The sequence below is a fragment of the Pelodiscus sinensis genome, chromosome 2 (genome assembly GCF_052426305.1).
Source record: "Pelodiscus sinensis isolate ZL-2025 chromosome 2, ASM5242630v1, whole genome shotgun sequence".
Classification (NCBI taxonomy): Eukaryota; Metazoa; Chordata; order Testudines; family Trionychidae; genus Pelodiscus; species Pelodiscus sinensis.
In genome coordinates, this window is record NC_143053.1 from 159,216,680 (window position 1) to 159,235,859 (window position 19,180).

General features: G+C 42.3%; 1 protein-coding gene across 2 annotated transcripts in view; it reads left to right on the forward strand.

Moving 5' to 3' along the window:
* Positions 1 to 19,180, forward strand: part of DDC (dopa decarboxylase) — a 116,083-nt gene that overhangs the window by 90,712 nt on the left and 6,191 nt on the right. For both annotated transcript variants that reach the window (XM_075921669.2, XM_025178093.3), the window contains exons 12-13: positions 1,246 to 1,344; positions 11,303 to 11,404. In XM_075921669.2, the coding sequence (XP_075777784.2) occupies positions 1,246 to 1,344; positions 11,303 to 11,404 (201 nt within the window). The remainder of the gene's footprint in view (positions 1 to 1,245; positions 1,345 to 11,302; positions 11,405 to 19,180) is intronic.

The window sequence follows — 19,180 nt, forward strand, 5'->3', positions numbered from 1 at the left end:
AGTAGAGAAGGTACCTATCTTTAAAAAGGAAAACAAAAAGGGTACAGGGAATTATAGTCCAGTCTGCCTAATTTCAATACCTGGAAAGATATTGGAACAAATAATTAAACAATCAGTTTGCAAGCACCTCGAGGACATTAGGAGTAGAAAGAATAACCAGCAAGGTTTTTGTGTCAAAACAAATCATCCTAAGCCAACCTAATTTCCATTTTCTGACACAATCACAAGTGACATTCTCATAAGCAAACTAGGGAAATGTGGTCTAGATGAAATTACTACACAGTGGGTGCACACCTGATTGAAGGATCATACTCAAAGAGTAGTTATCAAGTGTTACTATCAAACTGAGGCAGGGGGCAGATCCAGTGGCATCACTCAGAGGTCAGCCATAGGTCCAGCACTTCTTATTAATGAGGTGAATAATTGAGTGGAAAGAATGCTTATAAAATCTCCAGATGACACCCAGTTGCAAGTGGTGAGGACAGGATTGGAACACAAAACAACTTTGACAAACTGGTCTGAATTCAACATGATTAAGTTCAAAAAGGCAAATGCAAAGTACTTCACTTAGGAAAGAAAAATCAAATGTGCAACTAACAAAAATTGAGGAATAAATAGGTAGGTGTTAGTACTGCTGAAAGGGATGTGGAGGTTATAGTGGATCACAAACTAAATATGAATCAACATGTAAAGCCACTGTGAAAAAGTTTAATGTCATTCTGATTCTGTGTCTGATAGCTAGACTTGGCCAACAGAAGGAATCTAATTTAAGATATTTTCATCAGACCATAATGCATATGTTATTTTGAAAACAATTGTAAATGTATTTTCTCCTAAAATGAAAATCTATTTATTAAAACTATTTTAAAACTCTTCCTGGACTTTTCCTGGTAAGTTTATGTTTATGTGCCCTATCTTGCAAGATGCTGAGCACCTTGTGGAGACTTTAATAGGAGTTGTGGGTGTAAAAGCAATATATGCTCTGCCTCGTGAATCATTAACTTTTGACACCTCTTCTTTGCTTTTTGATCAATTGGGTGTGGACCATGCCAGTGTATTTTCTAGTTTGTACCTGAATATTCTTTCATGATTTGACCTGCCTCTAAAGTTGTTATACAGTGAGCCTCTAGAAGTTTGAACTGTGATCGTGACAAAACTGGATGTATAAACTGCACTGTACATGGACTTATATTTTCAGGCATGCAGACCCTTCCTTCTCAAATGCTTTACTCCTTCTACTTGCAGCATTGGCAGATCCCCCTCGGCCGAAGGTTTCGTTCCCTGAAAATGTGGTTTGTGTTTAGAATGTATGGAGTGAAGGGACTACAAGAGTATATCCGTAAGGTGAACTTCTTTTACTTTATGGGAAAATTTGTATTGTGGAGGAAGAGGGAAGAGAGGCTTAGTAAAAATCCACATCTATGTGCCTTCTACATATGTATATCTACATGCATAATCAAAGCTTGTTGCACATCCCAGTTCATCCAAGGGCCTGCCTCTCATCCTATATCCTATCACAGCAGTTTTGATCATTGGGGTCACAACAATTGACCATATTGTGACACAATCTTGAAAGAATGTGAGGTTTTTTCCACATCAGAGCTCCCCCCCACCCGACCCCCTGAAATGATGTCAGAGCACATTAGTGGCATCATAAAAACAAAGCCAAGACTTTCCATTGCTGCCTGAGTTCGTCAGTGGCTATGTGTTTATTATAAACTAGAAGCATGTTAATATTCAAAAGGTTAGGAAGAGTGAAAACAAAGCAAGAGTAGCCATCTGTGACCTTTTTTATTTATAATATAAAATAACGAATTCTGTGACCGTCCTCACATCTGTATGGCATCTGTAACGAGTGCTAACCATGATAATAAACCACATACATGGAAACGGAAGTGTAGGGAAACTATCACATTGAGCATATCTTCATCTTTTAGCATCATGAATGCTGCACGGGGAACCAAAAATATTTAATTGCCTATAATGTTAAAAACTGGAAAGTATGTCTCAAATCTGTGGGCTATTCCAGAGTCACATGCAGGGGGCTGTAAAAATCCCAGGAATTGTTACTATTTCCTTACTTACGTGAATTTCATTGAATACAAAATAGGATCTTAAGTTGCTTGGTTACACTTACGCAGTGCCACTGACTATATAGTTGGTCTGCATGGGCATAAAAAGGGGGAAGCATTTGACCTCAACTATATGTAGTCCTCAAATATAGGGAACTAGCTAGAGTTACCCGCCATTGCTCGGTCTCGCTCCCCGCCAGCCGATTCGCTTCCCCCCCTCAGCCGCTTCTCCTCCTCCTGCTCTCTGCCGGCCAGCCCCGCTCCCACTGGCCGCCCCCCCATCTCTCCCTTCCAGCCCCACTGCCCCCTGACTCCCCCCACCAGCTATGCTTCCCACCGGCCGCCTCCCCGATCTCCCCTGGCCAGCCCCGCTGCCCCCGATTCCCCCGCAGCTCTGCTTCCTGCCAGCCGCCACGCCCCCGATATCTCCCGGTCAGCCCCCCCGACCAGCCCTGCTTCCTAAACCCTTCCTTCCTCCCGGCTAGCCCCACTCCTCTCCTGGCTGGTACCTCCCCCCCATCAAGTGTGGCCTTTTTTTTTTTTTAAGACTACCTGGTAACCATAGCCACGGGGGGCAGAGCAGATGCCCAAGCCATTGTGCGCGTGGGGGTGGGGCGAGTCCCGGAAAGCGCTTTGGGGCAGGCACGTGACCTAGGGTGGGCAGGATGCCCCTGCAGTGCAGTGGGTTACTTTTTATTTTTGGTTGAGATTGGGCCTGATTGGGACCAAAAGTACCTTAAAACCTTCTCCTGGAGGAAAGGTCATCCCATGGAAAGTTTGGTTGCGGTAGGTCTTATAGTGTCCCAGTTGTTAGAGCACAAACATACAAACATTCTTCTTTATATATTAGATTAGGGTTTTTGGAATTGTGTATGCTCCCATGATTTACTAGGCATGTTACCTAGTTTGACCGAAGCTACAGTTTCAGGTGTGTCTTGCATGAAAGTGCATTTAGGATATGGTTGCCTGCAAATTACAGTTTATCCTGATTATGAATAAGTACTGGGAACATTCCTGCTTTGGCTTCAGTGTATTTTGCCATCACTGTAAATGCAGTCACTATTGTCCTATCTGATGTGCACACTTCTATTGCAAACATAAAGTAAAACTGCAAAATACCAGATATATTTCAAAACTCAAGTGAAATTTCTATCAAAGATAAAAAAAATATATAGGGTCAGATCCTGCAGTTACTCTTGCTGAGTTTCTGGTCCAGTGTCTAGAGCAGTAAAGATTTATATTTAATTTGCTATCTACCCTGTGATTCTGCTCATTCTTGGTTAGCAGTGTCTCTAGGCACAGAAGGACTGGTACCACAGTTTTCTTCTAAAAGAATCCTATGCAGATTATAAGAGGAAGTTGTTCCCTGATCATGTGCCTAAAATGCCTAGAGAACTACTTCCAGCATCAGATGAAGGATAAATGTAAGTTGTATGCTGTTTTGTTTTGTTTTTTTATTTTCTTTTGCATAGCTGCCTTGTAATTTCTATCTGGCCCCTTGGACAACAATCTAAATCTAAACATATTTTGGGAGAAACAATGAGATTGACTTTTTTATCACCTCTGGTTTGTTATACTTCAGTCATTATTACAACTTTCACTGGTCTCGCAGGCCAGGTTTTGCAGATGGCAATTAATTCAATTTACTGGCTAGGTTTTAAGTAGCACTAAATCTCATGTTCTTCTGATGACAGAGTTGAAATCCTCATGTTGACTGCATTTACTTTATTGGATTAGTGTTAATAACTTATTAGTAACATTCAAGAAACTTGTCTGGCCTTTCTCTTTTGTCCCAAATATTTCCCTATGTGCTCAGAGAGCAAATCCTTTTTAAGAGTCCCATATATACCTTTTGAAGGCAGGATTTCTCATAATATCTGGAAATACACTTCTAGCAGACACAGAAATATCAGTGCAAATGCATCACTTTTGTAAAACTACTAAGCTCAGTTAGGTGAACCAGGGATGAATACTGCTGTCCTTGTTCCTGAATAGACTCTTTCCTTGCTTCTAATTTAACTGCATTTTAACATTTTAGATTAGGTCTTTACAGATGTGCTGGTGTGTGTAATTTTATTTTCTTGAGTGCTAGAAAGACATGTGTGATATAGTTCTCCAAAAAAACCCAAAAACAAAAAAACAAAAAACACCCATCCCCCCCCAAAAAACCACAACAAACAAACAAGCAAAAAAACCCATGGCCGAATTATGACCTCACACTTGTGACTTGAGTAGCGTTACATAGACATAATGGAAGGTAGAATCTTGTGTCAAACTGTACCAGTGCCCATTGACAGCAGTTGAGATGTGGTTCATACCTCTTTTCCCTGTTTCCCTCTCCTCCCCTTTCCAAGAAGCATTCTTTATTTGTGAAAATACTGTGGTGAATTTTCTTTTAGTGGTTTTAGTAAAAAGGAATTTTATAAATTTTGGTAATGGTTTATGTTGCAAAGTGTAAAGAGTTTCCCAAATGAAAACTCTCTTGAAATGTAATCTCACTTTCCCATCTCTTGTCAATCTGTAAGGATTTGTATATTAATCTAGGCCTTAGAAAGTTTTTTCTATTTAAACATACAGTAACATCTCAAAAATAATAGTTTTCATACTCCCAGTGCTGGTCAGGACAGCCCTTCTGAGAAGAACAGCTAGTACTAGCTTGGTGCTTCATTTATTTGTGCCACAAGATGATCCCTGAAGCCAGGGCCTTCCTTAGGATTTATGGTGCCCTATGCGAGATTATTAAACTAGTGCCCCTATGACTAACTTGCTCTTCCACCCCTACTCCCTCCCCTTCCCAGAAACCCCAGCAGCCAATCTCTCCCCTCAGACTGTGCTGCAAGCTCTCTAGGACCCAGCCCTGCTGTTACTGCTTCCTGTCATTGGCATGCGAAGCATATTTCATTAGGGTGTGCACCCAAATAATTTTTTTTAAATGTACTCTTTGACTCCTCCCCCAATTAGCCACACCTCTGACTCCCGTTAGCCACGCCTCTGGAGGCAACGCTCTTGGGGCAAGGTAGACACATGACCAAAAGTAAAAGGTGTCATGTGACACCAGACTCCCAAGGATTTTTCCCACCATCCTCCTACCAATAGGGATTAGTTTGGCCCTCACCAACCCCCCCTCATGTAACTATCCTGCAATTTCATTAACCCAATGTGTGTGACATTAACTCAGGGGGCGGAGAGACTGGGGGAAGTGTTCGATCTCAGGCTGTGTCTACATTGGTGCCAAAACTTGCTGCCTCTCTACACTGGCCACGAGTTCTTGAGCAAGAACACTGACGTTCTAATGTATGAAATCAGTGCTCCTTGCACAAGAACTCTGATGCGCCCACTCAGGAATAAGCCCTCTTGCGCAACTGTTCTTGCGCAAGAGGCCAGTGTAGACAGGCAACATGAATTTCTTGCACAAGAAAGCCCTATGGTTAAAATGGCCATCAGAGCTTTCTTGCGCAAAAGAGAGTCTACACTGACATGGATGCTCTTGCGCAAAAGCACATCTCTTGTGCAAAGTCACATGCCAGTGTAGATGCTCTCTTCTGGAAGAGTTTTTGCACAAGAACTCTTCTGCAAAAATGTTCTTGCGCAAGATCATGCCAGTGTAGACGTATCTTAAGAGTTTCCTCCCATGAGCAAAATGAATTTTGTGTTGTGCACCAGTACATGTGGCTTGTTTGGATGTGCCATGGTGGCACCCAAGTTATTAATAAATATCTTACAAACCTCTACCTTTTCCCTCTGCTTCCATGTCTCCTCCCCTTGCTCCATCAGCTCCCCTGGTACCTGCTGCCCTCAACCCCCCACCCTCCTCTGCTGTCCTGACTCCTGCCCTTCTCATTGCCCTCAGCCTTCCTGAGACCCACCCCCTCCACCAGCCCTTCTGTCCCCCCTGTGCCCACTCCTCCAGCCCCACTCTTATCATGTGAGCTACCCCTCCTCATCCCCTCTTCTAACACCTCCATCTACACACTTGTCCTGCCTCTCTCCTCTGGTGCTGGTCTCTCCCCTGCAGCTGTCTGCCATTCTGCTTCACCTCCAGAATCCCCTGGCACCTGCATCCTCTTGGTGCTTCCCCCTTCCCTTACTGCCCCTGCCCCCTTTTTCCCCTGATGCCCACCCCCTCACCACTCTCTGCCCCCATTCCGCTCTTGCCGCTCTGTGCCCTCACACATGACTTGCTCCATTCCCACATTTCTCATGCCCACCCCTGATTTCAAGCTTTCTCTCATCACCTTCCCCTCCCCCTATAGATCCCAATGCCCTTCTCCTCTCCTCTCCTCTCCTCTCCTCTCCTCTCCTCTCCCAGTATCACCCTGTCCTCCCTCCCACTGACACCTCCCCTCCTGCCCTTTTCTTCATTGTTTCCACTTGCCACGCCCCCTGCATTAGTCTCTCCTGCATCCCTGCCGCTTGGTGTCTTCCCATTTCTTCTCCTGACCTGCCCCCCTCCCCTCAGCACAAGCCCCTTCCTCTCCCACCCCTTCCCCTCACCTTGCCTCACCTCACCTACCTTCTGCCTTCCTGTTTGCAGGGCTGGAGTCTGCTGCGATTGGGCCCCAGAAGTCCCCGCAGCCCGGGCTCCAGACCATGTGCTGGAGTCAGAGCCGGAGCTAAGCCGCTCAGCGTTTGCAGCCCCAGCCCATCACAGCACAGCCGGTCCCGCCTCTAGCGAGGCTCTGCTCCCCCACGTCCCACTCAGCGCATCTCCTTCCAAGGCATGGCTTGACTGTTTTTAAAAATGGTGCCACAGTGCCATGCCACGTGTGACCCCACCCCTGGTACAGCCCCAGCTCCTACCAATGCTGCCACCTGGGCTGATAGCTTCCCTTCTCCAGCCGGGGTCAGCTTGCCAGCCTCCTCGCTGGGGTCCCTCGGCCTGGCGGGGTCTTCTGGAGGGGCCGTAAGTGCTGGCAGCGCCCTTACTGGCTCCGGTGCAGAGCGCACGCATATGCTTCCCCTCTGTGCCAGGCTGGCAGAGTGGTGCCCCAGAAAGTGTGGTGCCCTACGTGACTGCGTACTCCATGTATGCCTAAGGATGGCCCTGCCTGAAGCTGCCAGCACTATTTCTCAATCAGCATTTAAAGAGACAAGAATTAGTTTTTGTCTTTGTTATACTTGGTCATACAGTGCAGTGAAAAAAGACATGAATAAATGCTGCAGCCTTCTGTGGGTATTTCTGCACTGAGAAGAAACACATACAGTGCCAAGTCTCTGAGCTTGGGTCAACTGACTCAGGCTCCTGGAGCTTGGGATGCAGGGCTAAACATGGCAGTGTAGTGTAGACCTTTCTGCTTGAGGTGGAGCCTGGGCTCTGAAACCCAGCAAACGGGGAGGTCTGACAATTTAATTCTTTGCTATAGTTTCAACTAATTTGCCCAGTACTGACATTAGATTTACTTGTCTGTAATTGCCAAGATCACTTCTAAAGCCCTTTTTAAATATTGGTGTCACATTAGCTATCTTCCAATCATTATGTACAGAAGCTGATTTAAAGGATCGGTTACAAATCATAGTTAATAGTTCTGCAATTTCACATTTGAGTTCCTTCAAAACTCTTGGGAGAATGTCATCTGGTCCCAGTGACTTGTTACTGTTAAGTTTATCCGTTTGTTCTAAAACCTCCTCTAATAACACCTCAGTCTGGGACAATTCCTCAGATTTGTCATCATATATATATTAGCCCAATGTCTGAGAATCTGTAACGCTGAAACACTGGGGAGAGAAGCCTGTACTCCAAAATCTCTTGGGTGTTGTGGATTTTAAAGTTCAAATCCCAATAACGTTTGACTCTTTTGTATTTGCTACACTTTGGATTATTAGTGCTTCAACAGTCTTTGTGAAGCAATCATGAGCCATTCTTCCTAGTTCAGCAATGACGGCCTTGGGCAGCTGTGATTAGTTCAATTGCTCAGTATGCTGAAAGTTTTGGGAAATAAACAGTAGTCTCTCCTTTTCAGTTGTATAAAACTGAAAGCGCTTGGCGCCCCCCAATGTCTTTACTGATTACTGATGTTATTAAAGTTCTCCCTCGGTTAAGCATCAATTGTACTGGAACTTTCCTTACTACTTCCATAGTATCCATTCAGGAATGGGAAAACTTCAACCATTTTGATTTTATTTTACTTTGTGCTTATTTTCTTTAACTGATTTTATTTTTATTGTCTAGCAAACGCTGTAGTGCAAAATTGGACAGAGATGTCTTCCAGAAAAATGTATAGCAACTATTTGGGGTTTTCTCTACAAGCCTACAAATGAGCTAAATCCTGAATGTTTATTAAGTTTTTGTTCAGTTCTTACTTAAACAAAATACCTATAGTGTTCAGTGAGAACTTTGTCCAAAGACTAAGTAAAAAAATAAAGGCTTCAAGATTCCCCCACTAAGTTTAATTACCACACCTAAATAAAGCATATACAACACAAAACAGGTGAAATTCTTTCTCCATTAAAGTCAAGAAATTTTGTATAGTACCGTATACTCATAAAGAACCCAGTTGTGCCCTGATGCCTATTCTATTCCCATAGGTTTTGTGGAATATAACTGGGGCAACAGATATAGAATATGTGGTTTTAGGAGGATATAGATGTATGTTAGAATATAAGATATAATGTGAATATATTTGTATATTCATTATATCTTTCACAGTCATGAACCCATTTCTATTTATATTTGATTTACCAATATGCCTCAAACAAGATTGGGGTCTTATTGTTCTACAAGACTTGATATCTTGCCAGAACAGCATCCAGTCTATTTTAAGCCAAGATGCAACAAATGAATGTAATAAACAATGGGGAGGTAGTGGTAACAGCAATAAGAATATCTGGTTTCATAGGCTAGCAGTGTGCTTAATCTGGAAGTTCTAAATTAGATTAAGTTTCTCTATTTTAAGAAACTAGGCTACACCTCCTGCTTGCAATGCTTGCCAACCCCTCTCTCTCCGGTGGTAGGTGTCTGGCCTGGGGGAGGGGGCAGAAATGGGCTGGGAATGCCAGGTCTCAGTGGAAGAGGTAAGGGGGCTGATGAGGTCAGGCTTGGACGGCAGAGGGAATGCCAGGTTCAGGCTTGGATAGCGGAGGGGATGTGGGATGGATGGTTGGGGGCAGGGAGTCAGGCTAGAATGGCGGAGGAAACATGGGGTGGTCCATGGGCAGTCAGGCTCAGATGGCGGAGAAGACCCAGCACAGCCTGGTGGAGTTGGGCTTGGCTGGTGGAGGGGACCCAGGAGAGGCAGGGGATGGCAATGGCGATGGGGACCCAGCACAGCTTGAGGTGAGTCAGGCTCAGATGGCAGAGAGGACCTAGCCTCGGAAGCTCCTCCCTGGTGACACAGCTGGAGCAGCACATGTCCAGAGGGGACAGTGCTGAGGCTGGCCACAACAAGCAGCTGAGGATGAAGGCGCAGCCAGGGGATGGCGGTATGAGGCTGCAGATGATGTGATTACATCACTCTGTTGTCCCGCAGGAATTTTTTTTTTTATTTATAGAGAGAGACAAGCACAAAAAGCTATAATTAAGACCGCAAGATGTCTTTCACTATAATTTCTGTTTTCTGACTTTTGGAAAATCTCCTTATGAGCTGAAACATTCCACATTTAACTTCAGCCAAAAGCAATATTTTGTTTTATATTTTCCTTGAACTTTGAAAAACAAAGTATGGAAGGCAAAAATACACAATTATTTTGTGGCGTGGATACTTAACACATTTAAGGCACTTTAAAAACTCTTCCTCCACATGTGCCTAACCATCCTCATTGAGGAGTAGACATAGCATGCAAAAAAACCTGTAACTTCAAAGGTCCATTGAAGGTGGTTGAAAGGGAATTGGGTGAGGAAACTGCACTTCAAGTAAAACAAGCAGAATGAGAATACCTATTCTTCTTCTTCAAGTGCTGTCCCCGTGGGTGCTCCACTTCAGGTGTCGGTACATTCTTGTGCCAGCCAATAAGACAATTTTCTTAGCAATGCCTGGATGTGCCACACGTATGCAGCAGCCACCTCATGGTGCTTTTCGCTGTGTGCTCGGCACAACTTCCCCCTCCCTCCTTCCATTCATTCTCTACCATGGAATCAAGAAATTTGACTACAGAGTAGAGGGGAGGAGAGAGGGTAAAGAGCACCTACAGGAACAGACATCTCAAAGAACCATTTTTACTGCACAAGATGTGTAACTTCTTATTTTCCTGTCAAATGCTGTTGCTGCTGCTCCATCTACTGGCAGAAAAAAACAGTGTAGTTCATATGACTCCCTAATGAGGAACAGACTACTTTTCTCCTCCTCCTTCAGATTCCTATACCTCCCTTAAAAGATGAATTAGAAGGATAGGAAAGCCAATGGGTAGCTATGCTTCCACAAACTGTTTCATACTCAATCTCTGTTCTTTAGGCTGCTAAATATATATTTTCATATATAGAGCTTTCATAGTATCAGTGGTGATGTTGCTCTAAGAACCTTAATTTTGTGATAGCCTGAATTCTATGTGTTTTCAGTTTGCAACCTTAATACAAGATTTCCCAGATCATTACTGATGTACATACTGGTATTTTTCTTTACATGCCTTATTTCTAAATTCTTCTTCTTCTTCTCCTTCTCCTCCTTCCCAGTACTTGTCAGAAAATGGAGTATGTGTGGGGGCGTATTTGTACCTCATTTTAGCTCAGGATAAATAAAAAAGTTGTTACTTGAAATTATTTGTTATTATAAACATGACGCTGTAAATCAGTATATTTTACAATTTTGTCTAGATACTACTCTGACATGCTCATTAGAAATGCCTTAATATATTCAGTGGGCCAGCAGTGCCAGACAAGTAAGAAGATCTCTGAACTATGAAGTCTCTAAACCATGGGTTCTGAAACTGGGGTGTGTGAAGAAATTCCAATGGGGGAGCGCAAGGCGACCCAGCCTCCCCCCCATCAAGTTTTGCTGCCCTATTCAGTTCTTCCCCCCCCCCTTTTTTTTTGCTCAACAATTTTTGCTGTTATTTTGGGGGGGAAGGGGCATGAGGATTTTTCAAAAATCAGAAAGGGGGGCGTGATGCCAAAGAGTTTGGGAACCACTGCTCTAAACGCTATGAACAAGATGTAAATTAATATGAGCAGAGTGTTAATAAGTAGCTTCTTATGTTTTTGTAAAGAGCTGGGGGCAAATTGTGTGAAGAGATTGGCAACCGTTATCCTTTGATTAATCTGCTACAATGTAGACTTTGTTTTCTTTTTCTTTCTCTAGCATGTAAAACTGTCGCATGAATTTGAAAAATTGGTACTTCAGGATAAACGATTTGAGATCTGTGCTGAAGTCATACTGGGACTGGTGTGCTTCCGACTAAAGGTAAAATAGCAATGGCTTATAATGTTCCTCTTGTTTTTTTAAGATATTGATACAATTTATTGCACTGGTAACACGGCAGGACTCACTGCCACAGCATCTCCTGCTGTTCACTCTGGGAATTAGCTCTTCAATGCTGGTGCACCCCTTTCTGGCCAGTGTCTCACCTGATATTATCTTTTATTCTCCACCATTTTGTGTTAAGACCCATGGCCCTCCAAGACTGTGGTGTCCTCCCTTCTGGTACTGCCCTGCTGCAGTGTCCCCAAACTCTGGGGTCCTCCCCTTCAGGGAACCCCCAACCCCTTAAGCCCACCTTGCCTCAATGACCCACTGCCAGTCTTCATCTAGCCCCTTATCTCAGGGGCAAACTGCAGTCTGAAATGGCCACTCATCATTGGCAAAGGGGTGGGGACCCACTGTATTTGTCTACTCTGGCTGCCTCTTTGCACCCCTAGTACTCTCAGGCCTTGCTTTCTGCCCTGCAGCCTGGAAGCTTGCCTGTCCAGAGCTTCCCCAGCCCTGCTCTAAGTCAGGAAGCCTCTAGCTTCCCTGGCAGCCAGGTCCCTTCTGCTCCACAGCTGGAGCAAGAGCGAGTCTGAGTGTCCTCCCATCCAGAAGCCTTTAATTACACTGCCCTCAGCTGGGCCCTAATTGGCTGTCTCTGCCTCAGCTGCTGGATCCACTGCTCCATCCCTCTCCCAGGGCTGGGTTTTAACCCTTACAGGGCCAGTGCAGGGCAGATGCCCCATCACACATTGGATTACATATTGTTATCGTTAACCTATTTATTATTTTAAATTGTAGAAAACTCTTGATATGTGACACAAACCAAAGAGGGTCAAAGAAATAATCTAGAGCCAGATTTTCTTTGTAACGTAAGATTTAAAGAAGTCCTACCATGATACGGTATGAAAATGCAGTTAAAAGGTACATGAACAATCATAACACTTGCTTCATACTGGCACTATGCAATAGTCATATGATTAATGCATTTTAGGATTTAGTTTAAACTGTTTTTAATAACAGTATGACCAAAAATAGGTTTTATAGAGCCTGGTTAAGATGGTTTGGGTGCCTAAACTGTGTTTTCTCATACCTTAACATAACAGGATTTCTTTTCAGTTTAAGCTTAACTCTAAATTTATGATACTCTTTTTGGGGAGAATTGCAACATTCCAGTAATGTGTTTTGTTTTCATTTTAAATTCTTGAATGTACTGTTGATTCTTAGTGCCATCTTCATATGTGGGGGAGGGAGAATATTCTGAGAACTTCTTTTGTGTAGGATTGTTTTAGGTTTTTTATAATTATTAAAATGTCATTCATGAACACCAGACCAGAAACCCCCAAAAGTTATATGTTATATTTTTATAATTTCAAGATAAGTATCAAAAATAAATTTTTCATTTTTATTTTTTTAACTTTTAGAGCCAAGTTCATCGGTATGCTCTGGGTAGCCCTGGAGCAGCACAATGCAACCAGTGCACATTGACCTATTAAGTTAGGCTTATAGTTGCTTTGCATCACCAGATCAGCACATATGAGCCAGAATACATTGGTGAATCTGGTCTTTAACTTGCAGTTGGCTTAGATATTCAGGATACAGGACATTAAAAAAAATCCTTTACAATATTTTTAAAACATACTAGGGGGCTGCGCCCCCTGCTCACTATGCTTGCCAACACCCCTCTCTCATGGAGTAAGTGTCTGGCCAGGGGGGAGGGTGCAGAAGCAGGCTAGGGATAGGTGTCTGGCTGGGGGAAAGGCGGCAGGAGCAGGCTGAGGGTGTGGGGTCTCAGATGGCAGAGGGGACCCTTCACGGCCTGGGGAGTTGGGGCTTGGATGGCAGAGGGGACCTGTTGCAGCCAGGGGGTTGGGGTAGGGCTCGGATAGAGGAGGGGACTTAAGGTGGGCTGGGGGTAAAAGGTTGAGCTCAGATGGCAGAGGGGACACAGGGAAGCCTGGAGTGGAGGGGTGAAGCTCGGATGGTGGAGGGTAGAAGGAAAGAAAACCAGGGATATGCATGAAAGATGAGAGATAGGTGGGAATAAGGTTATGTTCAAGGGAGTCCGGTATTGAGTAGAACAGCACTATTGAGTAGAACAGCATTGGGAAGAGGCTTGAGTTGGGGAGCTAATGTCATGCAAATCAGATGGGGAAGAAGACTGATGATTTGTTAAGTCTGAGACCATAGTAACATCACTTCAGAATGACCATAGCTGTTGACCAGAACTGTTTATACTCTATATAATTATAATAAGCTACAAAGTAGTAAATAACGTAGCTTAATTACAACCTAATTTATTCAAATGTAGCTTATGCACAATGAATTTTAACTATATGTAAAGTTTAAAGAGTCTGCATTGTTCTATTAATATCATTCAAAAACAAAATCTGAGTGTTAAATTTCTTAAAAAGGCCTATTTTAAACTATTGTTATTCATAAATCAATTAGCAGATTTACTTGTAAACACACAAAATTAATTCTATACTCAGAGTAAATGCTGTACATCTGCTGTACAGAGTAAATTCTGTACGTTGGGGAGGATACATAGTGTTCTTCAGACATCGTAAAAAAGACCAAATCCCTGTTTCAAATGCAAAACTCAATCCAGTGTTAACTAACTATGGAACTGGAATGCTGAACCTAAACAACACTAAGATTCTTTTTAAGAGCACTTAAATGTGCCGTTAGCTTTTCTTAAGACTTTTAAGCAAATCCAGGCTTCTTTTGATGACATGATGGGATTTTTGCTGACACTCCTTTCCAGATTCTCAATTGTCCCAGTTACCTGGGTCTAATGCTGCTGGTTGAGGAGTCAAGATGAATGTCTAACCCAGGAGTGTTTCAGTGAAAGCTGGACTGAGCCAGGGTAGTAAAGTAGTTTGTTTTGTGTTCCTGCTGTCAATAGAAAAGGACACCCTGTCTCCCCACTGACAGAACAGCTGCAACATGTATTGTTGGTTTTTTCTGTAATTAGAATAGGCCTCTTAACAGTTCTGAATACCATTTTCCCCAAAAGCTTGATGGAAGGTTTTGAGCATGTGGATATTATTGCTGACATGAAAAATATTTTTAGATCTATTTTCTCACATGGAACAAGCAGACACAGAGATTTTTGTAGGGCTTGTGACAGCTGTTAGTGCTTTCTGTACTTTCAAAGAGCATTCCTGGTGAAATGGAGCATGGCAACAAAGGAATTGTCATATTTGATCAGACCAATGATCCATTTAAGTCCAGTCTCCTGTCCCTAATGCCTCAAAGGAAGGTGTAAGACCCTCATGACAAACAATTATGAAATAGTGGGCAGATGCTGAATGTCCTTGATACTATGCAGAATGTAGTCTTGGCTCTAGCAACACTAGATTCTTTAGCAACCTGAAGACAGAAATGCCTTCATGTCCCTTTCCCTCTCTTTTTGGATTTTACCATTTTTGCACAAACCTTTTGCATTAACAGATGCCTACTGTTGTGTCTGTGGCCTTGCTCTCTGAATCATTTAAAAAAATCAAGTTTAATATTTATTCAGTAAATCTCCTTTAGATCTAATGCATCCACAGTTCTTCTGTATTGCTTGCAACACAGGGATAAGAAGATAATGCATAAAAGCAGTATACTTGGGAAGAAAACTTGATGCAATATCTAGAGATACTGAATAAATATTTGTACACTTTTGTTTTTATTCAACTTTTTGTTCACTGTCTCACTTAATTAAAACTCTTAATTCTCTGCATTTTCCTTTCACATTGTTGAGCAGATGTGCTAGTAATGCCTAGTAAGTGATATGTGATCTAAAGGCCAAAGACAAAACTGAGGGCTAATGGGTCGATTTTGGGGTAATTTTTGGTCTGTTTGTCATGACTGCAGATTATTATGAGAAAAGTTGGTAATTTCTCTAAGGAGCAGGAAGAACAGTGTATTTTTAAAACTGACATGCTTGTCCAGAGCTGACTACTTGCCTCCCAAAGCTCTGGGATGGGACTAGTCATCACTAACTTCAATTTGATGTGACACCGGAGCGTCAAAGCAGCCCCTAAGTGCTTCTGTGGGAATATAAGAGAAGAAAGATGTGCACAACTATTTTTCCAGTAAGCAGTAGCTTAACCTGAAATAACTGCACCTAAATGTTACTTCTGTGCTGTTGAACTACATGTTTAATATAGACTGAAAGGATCATCAGATTTATGATGGATTATCAACCAGACCAAAGAGATGTATATTTCACTGTCACTATCAAAGCGTTCAGGACAAAAGCTCACCAACACAAGATTCAGTGTGTGTGGTTCATTGTCATGGTGAGCAGTGGTCAAAACATAGTTGAAGTTTCATGGCGATTTTTTATAGAGATAAGGGCCTTCCAAGAGTTAAAGTACAGGATAAATTACATTCAGGATTTTGATTTGGGACCATTTATATTGTGACATATTAAAGGGTGTATAGAAAAAAATCATTTCCCACACATGACAGTAAGGAAGCTGTCAATTGCCTTCAGACCTTTTTGTTTCCATAAGGACAAGATAGGCATTCTACTGTGTATAGTACTGAAAGAACAATAGTGTGTATTCTAAAGGGAAGGTTATCAAAAGTACCTAAGGGAGTTAGGATTACAGGTCCCATCAGACTTGTGTACTAAATTCGTTATGTTCTATTGCAAATCTGCTGAAAGCTTTGCAGGTTGATTAAGTGCATTTCTGAACTGCTTGATGCAGTGCTCTGACACCAGCAATATTTTCCTACCATGTAAACCTCTTTCACCTATTTATTGGGTAGTATAACGGAAGCGACTGAGGCATTGTTGCATTACCTCAGACGTATTGGTGAAGAATAACTACCAACATTTGAGATTAACCAGGGCTACCCTGAAAAAGTTCTGCAAACTGTGTACAGTACTCAAAGAGCAATAGCATATGTTCTAAGGGGCAGCGCGGCTCAAGTGTCACTTCCAGCCTGCTGCTATAAGAGTTAGGTAGATTCCCCTAAAATGACATGATAAAAAGACAAAGGGTATGTCTAGACTACCGCATTTTGTCAACGGAAGTTTTGTCGACAGATACTGTCGACAAAACTTCCGTCGACAAAGAGCGTCCAGACACATTGAGTTCTGTCGACAAAGCAAGCTGCTTTGTTGACAGAACTCGGTAGTCTGGACTCAGTGTTACAGGCAATAACACCTTCTGTCGACAGAGTTCTGTCGACAGAAGGTGTTATGCTTCGTAAAATGAGGTATACCAGCGTCGACAAAACTGCTGAGTTCTGTCGACGTTATGTCGACAGAACTCAGCGGTAGTATAGACGCTGGTATAGTTTTGTCGACAAAAGTCCACTTTTGTCGACAAAACTAGGTAGTCTAGACACACCCTTAGAAAAGTAGGTACATTGGTCTTATCCTGCAGTGCTAATAGAGAAAAAACTCTCAGGAATGGGTCCCTCTGAATAGGTTGTACATGAGAGTACATGTTTTGTTTTGTTTTAAATTAAAAGGATCAATTTAAAACAATTTCTTTCTCTTTTGGAAAATCAATAAACTTTGTTTCAATTCTAACCCCTAACTTATAAAGATGACCTTTTGAGATGTTGGCCTGGGAGAAAGATTAATATGACTCTAGGTGAATCCAAGTGGGGGGTTCAAGCCGCTCAAAAGCCCTACTGGGGACATTAGGAATTGGGAGTGGCCCCACACTGACCACTCTCAAAAAGAAATCATACCACTTAGCAATGGAGAGTAAAGAAATCACTTCAAGGTATCACTTTAATGAAAGGGGGCATAATTTAATGTTTCATTATGTAGACTCCCTGGCTGCGTCTAGACTACAAGGCTCTTTCGAAAGAGCGTCTAGATTGCACCACTTCTTTCGAAAAAGCGAGCACCTCGGCAGTCTGGATGCTCGCTTTCGAAAAAACTGTTTGCATTCAAGAATGCCTTTTTTCAAAAGAACACTTTCAAAAAAAAGCGTTCTTCCTCGTAAAATGAGGTTTTCTTTGGTCCAAAAAACTGCCACATTCTTTTGATTTAATTTCGAAAGAATGCGGCAGCAGTCTAGATGCAGGGGAAGTTTTTTTGAAAAAAGGCCACTTTTTTTTTGAAGAAACCCTATAGTCTAGACACCCAGCCACCCCCACTATGACTGTCAGCGCATAATTTTATTCTCCCTGACTCAGTTTATCCATCTATAGATAGTAGATACTGCCTATGTAACAGTTGGGAGAATTAATTTACTCTCATTTCTAAAGCTGCCTGTTTGATTACATGATCTGCATAAGGTTCCAGCATTGTCATTTGTCTATGTGTTGTTACTCTGAAGCCTAGAATGTCTGTAGAGTCATTTGACATGATGGAAACAGATATATGTTGGTTGAAGGCTTTTTCTTTAGAATATCACTAGGTTGAATCATGACAGGGGTTCGTGGTCTCCGACTGTCCAACTTTTAAATTCTCAGACATTTTGACTTTACTAAATGCAGCTATGCACTGCAATATAATGTATCTGTACCATGACGAGTTCTAGACCATTGTGATATGAAAGAAAATTCATTCAATATCACCCTCACTCTACAGCTAATTTACATGCAACAATTTATTTGGTCGTGTGAAGACTGAAAAGATGGTGGATTACTTGGACTAACTACCACACACATTGTACACAGTATACCCCAAATACATCTACCCTGTCTTTGCTTCATACCCCTTATCCAACACTCTTGCAAATCAGTATGAAATCTCCAGCACCATGTACACACTCTCCCACCTCTTTAATATATACCATAAACCCCATAAACTTGAGGGGCAAAGCTGCAGGCCATCACTAGTAGAAGAACTATATGGAAGAACAAGTTCTCCAACAGTGTAGAACTTGAGAAAGGCTTAGTTTAGGATTTCTGCTAATATAAGCGGGATTCATTCCTTCACTTTAAGCCGTGCATGAATTCAACTCAGTTGCCTCCCCCTTTCTTCAGTCCTATCTTTCTGTTCAAACAAGTAAGGAGTGTAGGATTTAATTCACAAATATAGGTCGAACCTCTCTAGTTCAGCACTCTCTGGTATGGCAACATCTGGTATCTGGCATGATTTTAGAGAGCTGGATGTACATTTTTCATGGGTGTGGCCAAGTTTCCTGCGGTCCCATAAAGTTTGTTTACAGACACCAGTCTTCTGTACTATTATTTAGCTCTAATTTACTCCTAAATGTCATCTAGGAACCCAGTAAACAGTGGAAGTGTGGTAATGCTACTTGACGATATTGACCTCACATGGTTGGCAAATTCTCTTGTTTGGCACCAGTCAGGTCCCATGTTGGACTAGGGAGGGTCAACTTGTATTAATATTTCATTGCAAAATGTCTTATCAATTGTCTGTGATTAGCTCTTAAAATATTGGAAAGGTAGCTAAAATAACATTTTCATATAAAGTTGCAGATACTGATGACCCTGGCTCCGCCAAAAGTTGTGTGCCCTATACCACTGCTTCTCAACCATTTGGAGTCCATAATTCACAAAATAACAAAAATTATCCCATGATCCACTATATTCCGACAAACCTTTGGGGTGCGTCTACACTGCACCGTTATTTCAAGATAATTAGCATTATTTTGAAATAACAATGTGAGTGTCTACACAGCCATTCCATTATTTCAAAATAATTTTGAAATAAAGGATGGCTTATTCCAAAATCTGTAAACCTCATTCAGCAAGGAATAATGCCTTTTCTAAATAGCTATTTCGAAATAAGGCATGCGTAGACGCTCCACAGTTGCTATTTCGAAATAGCTCCTCACCAGG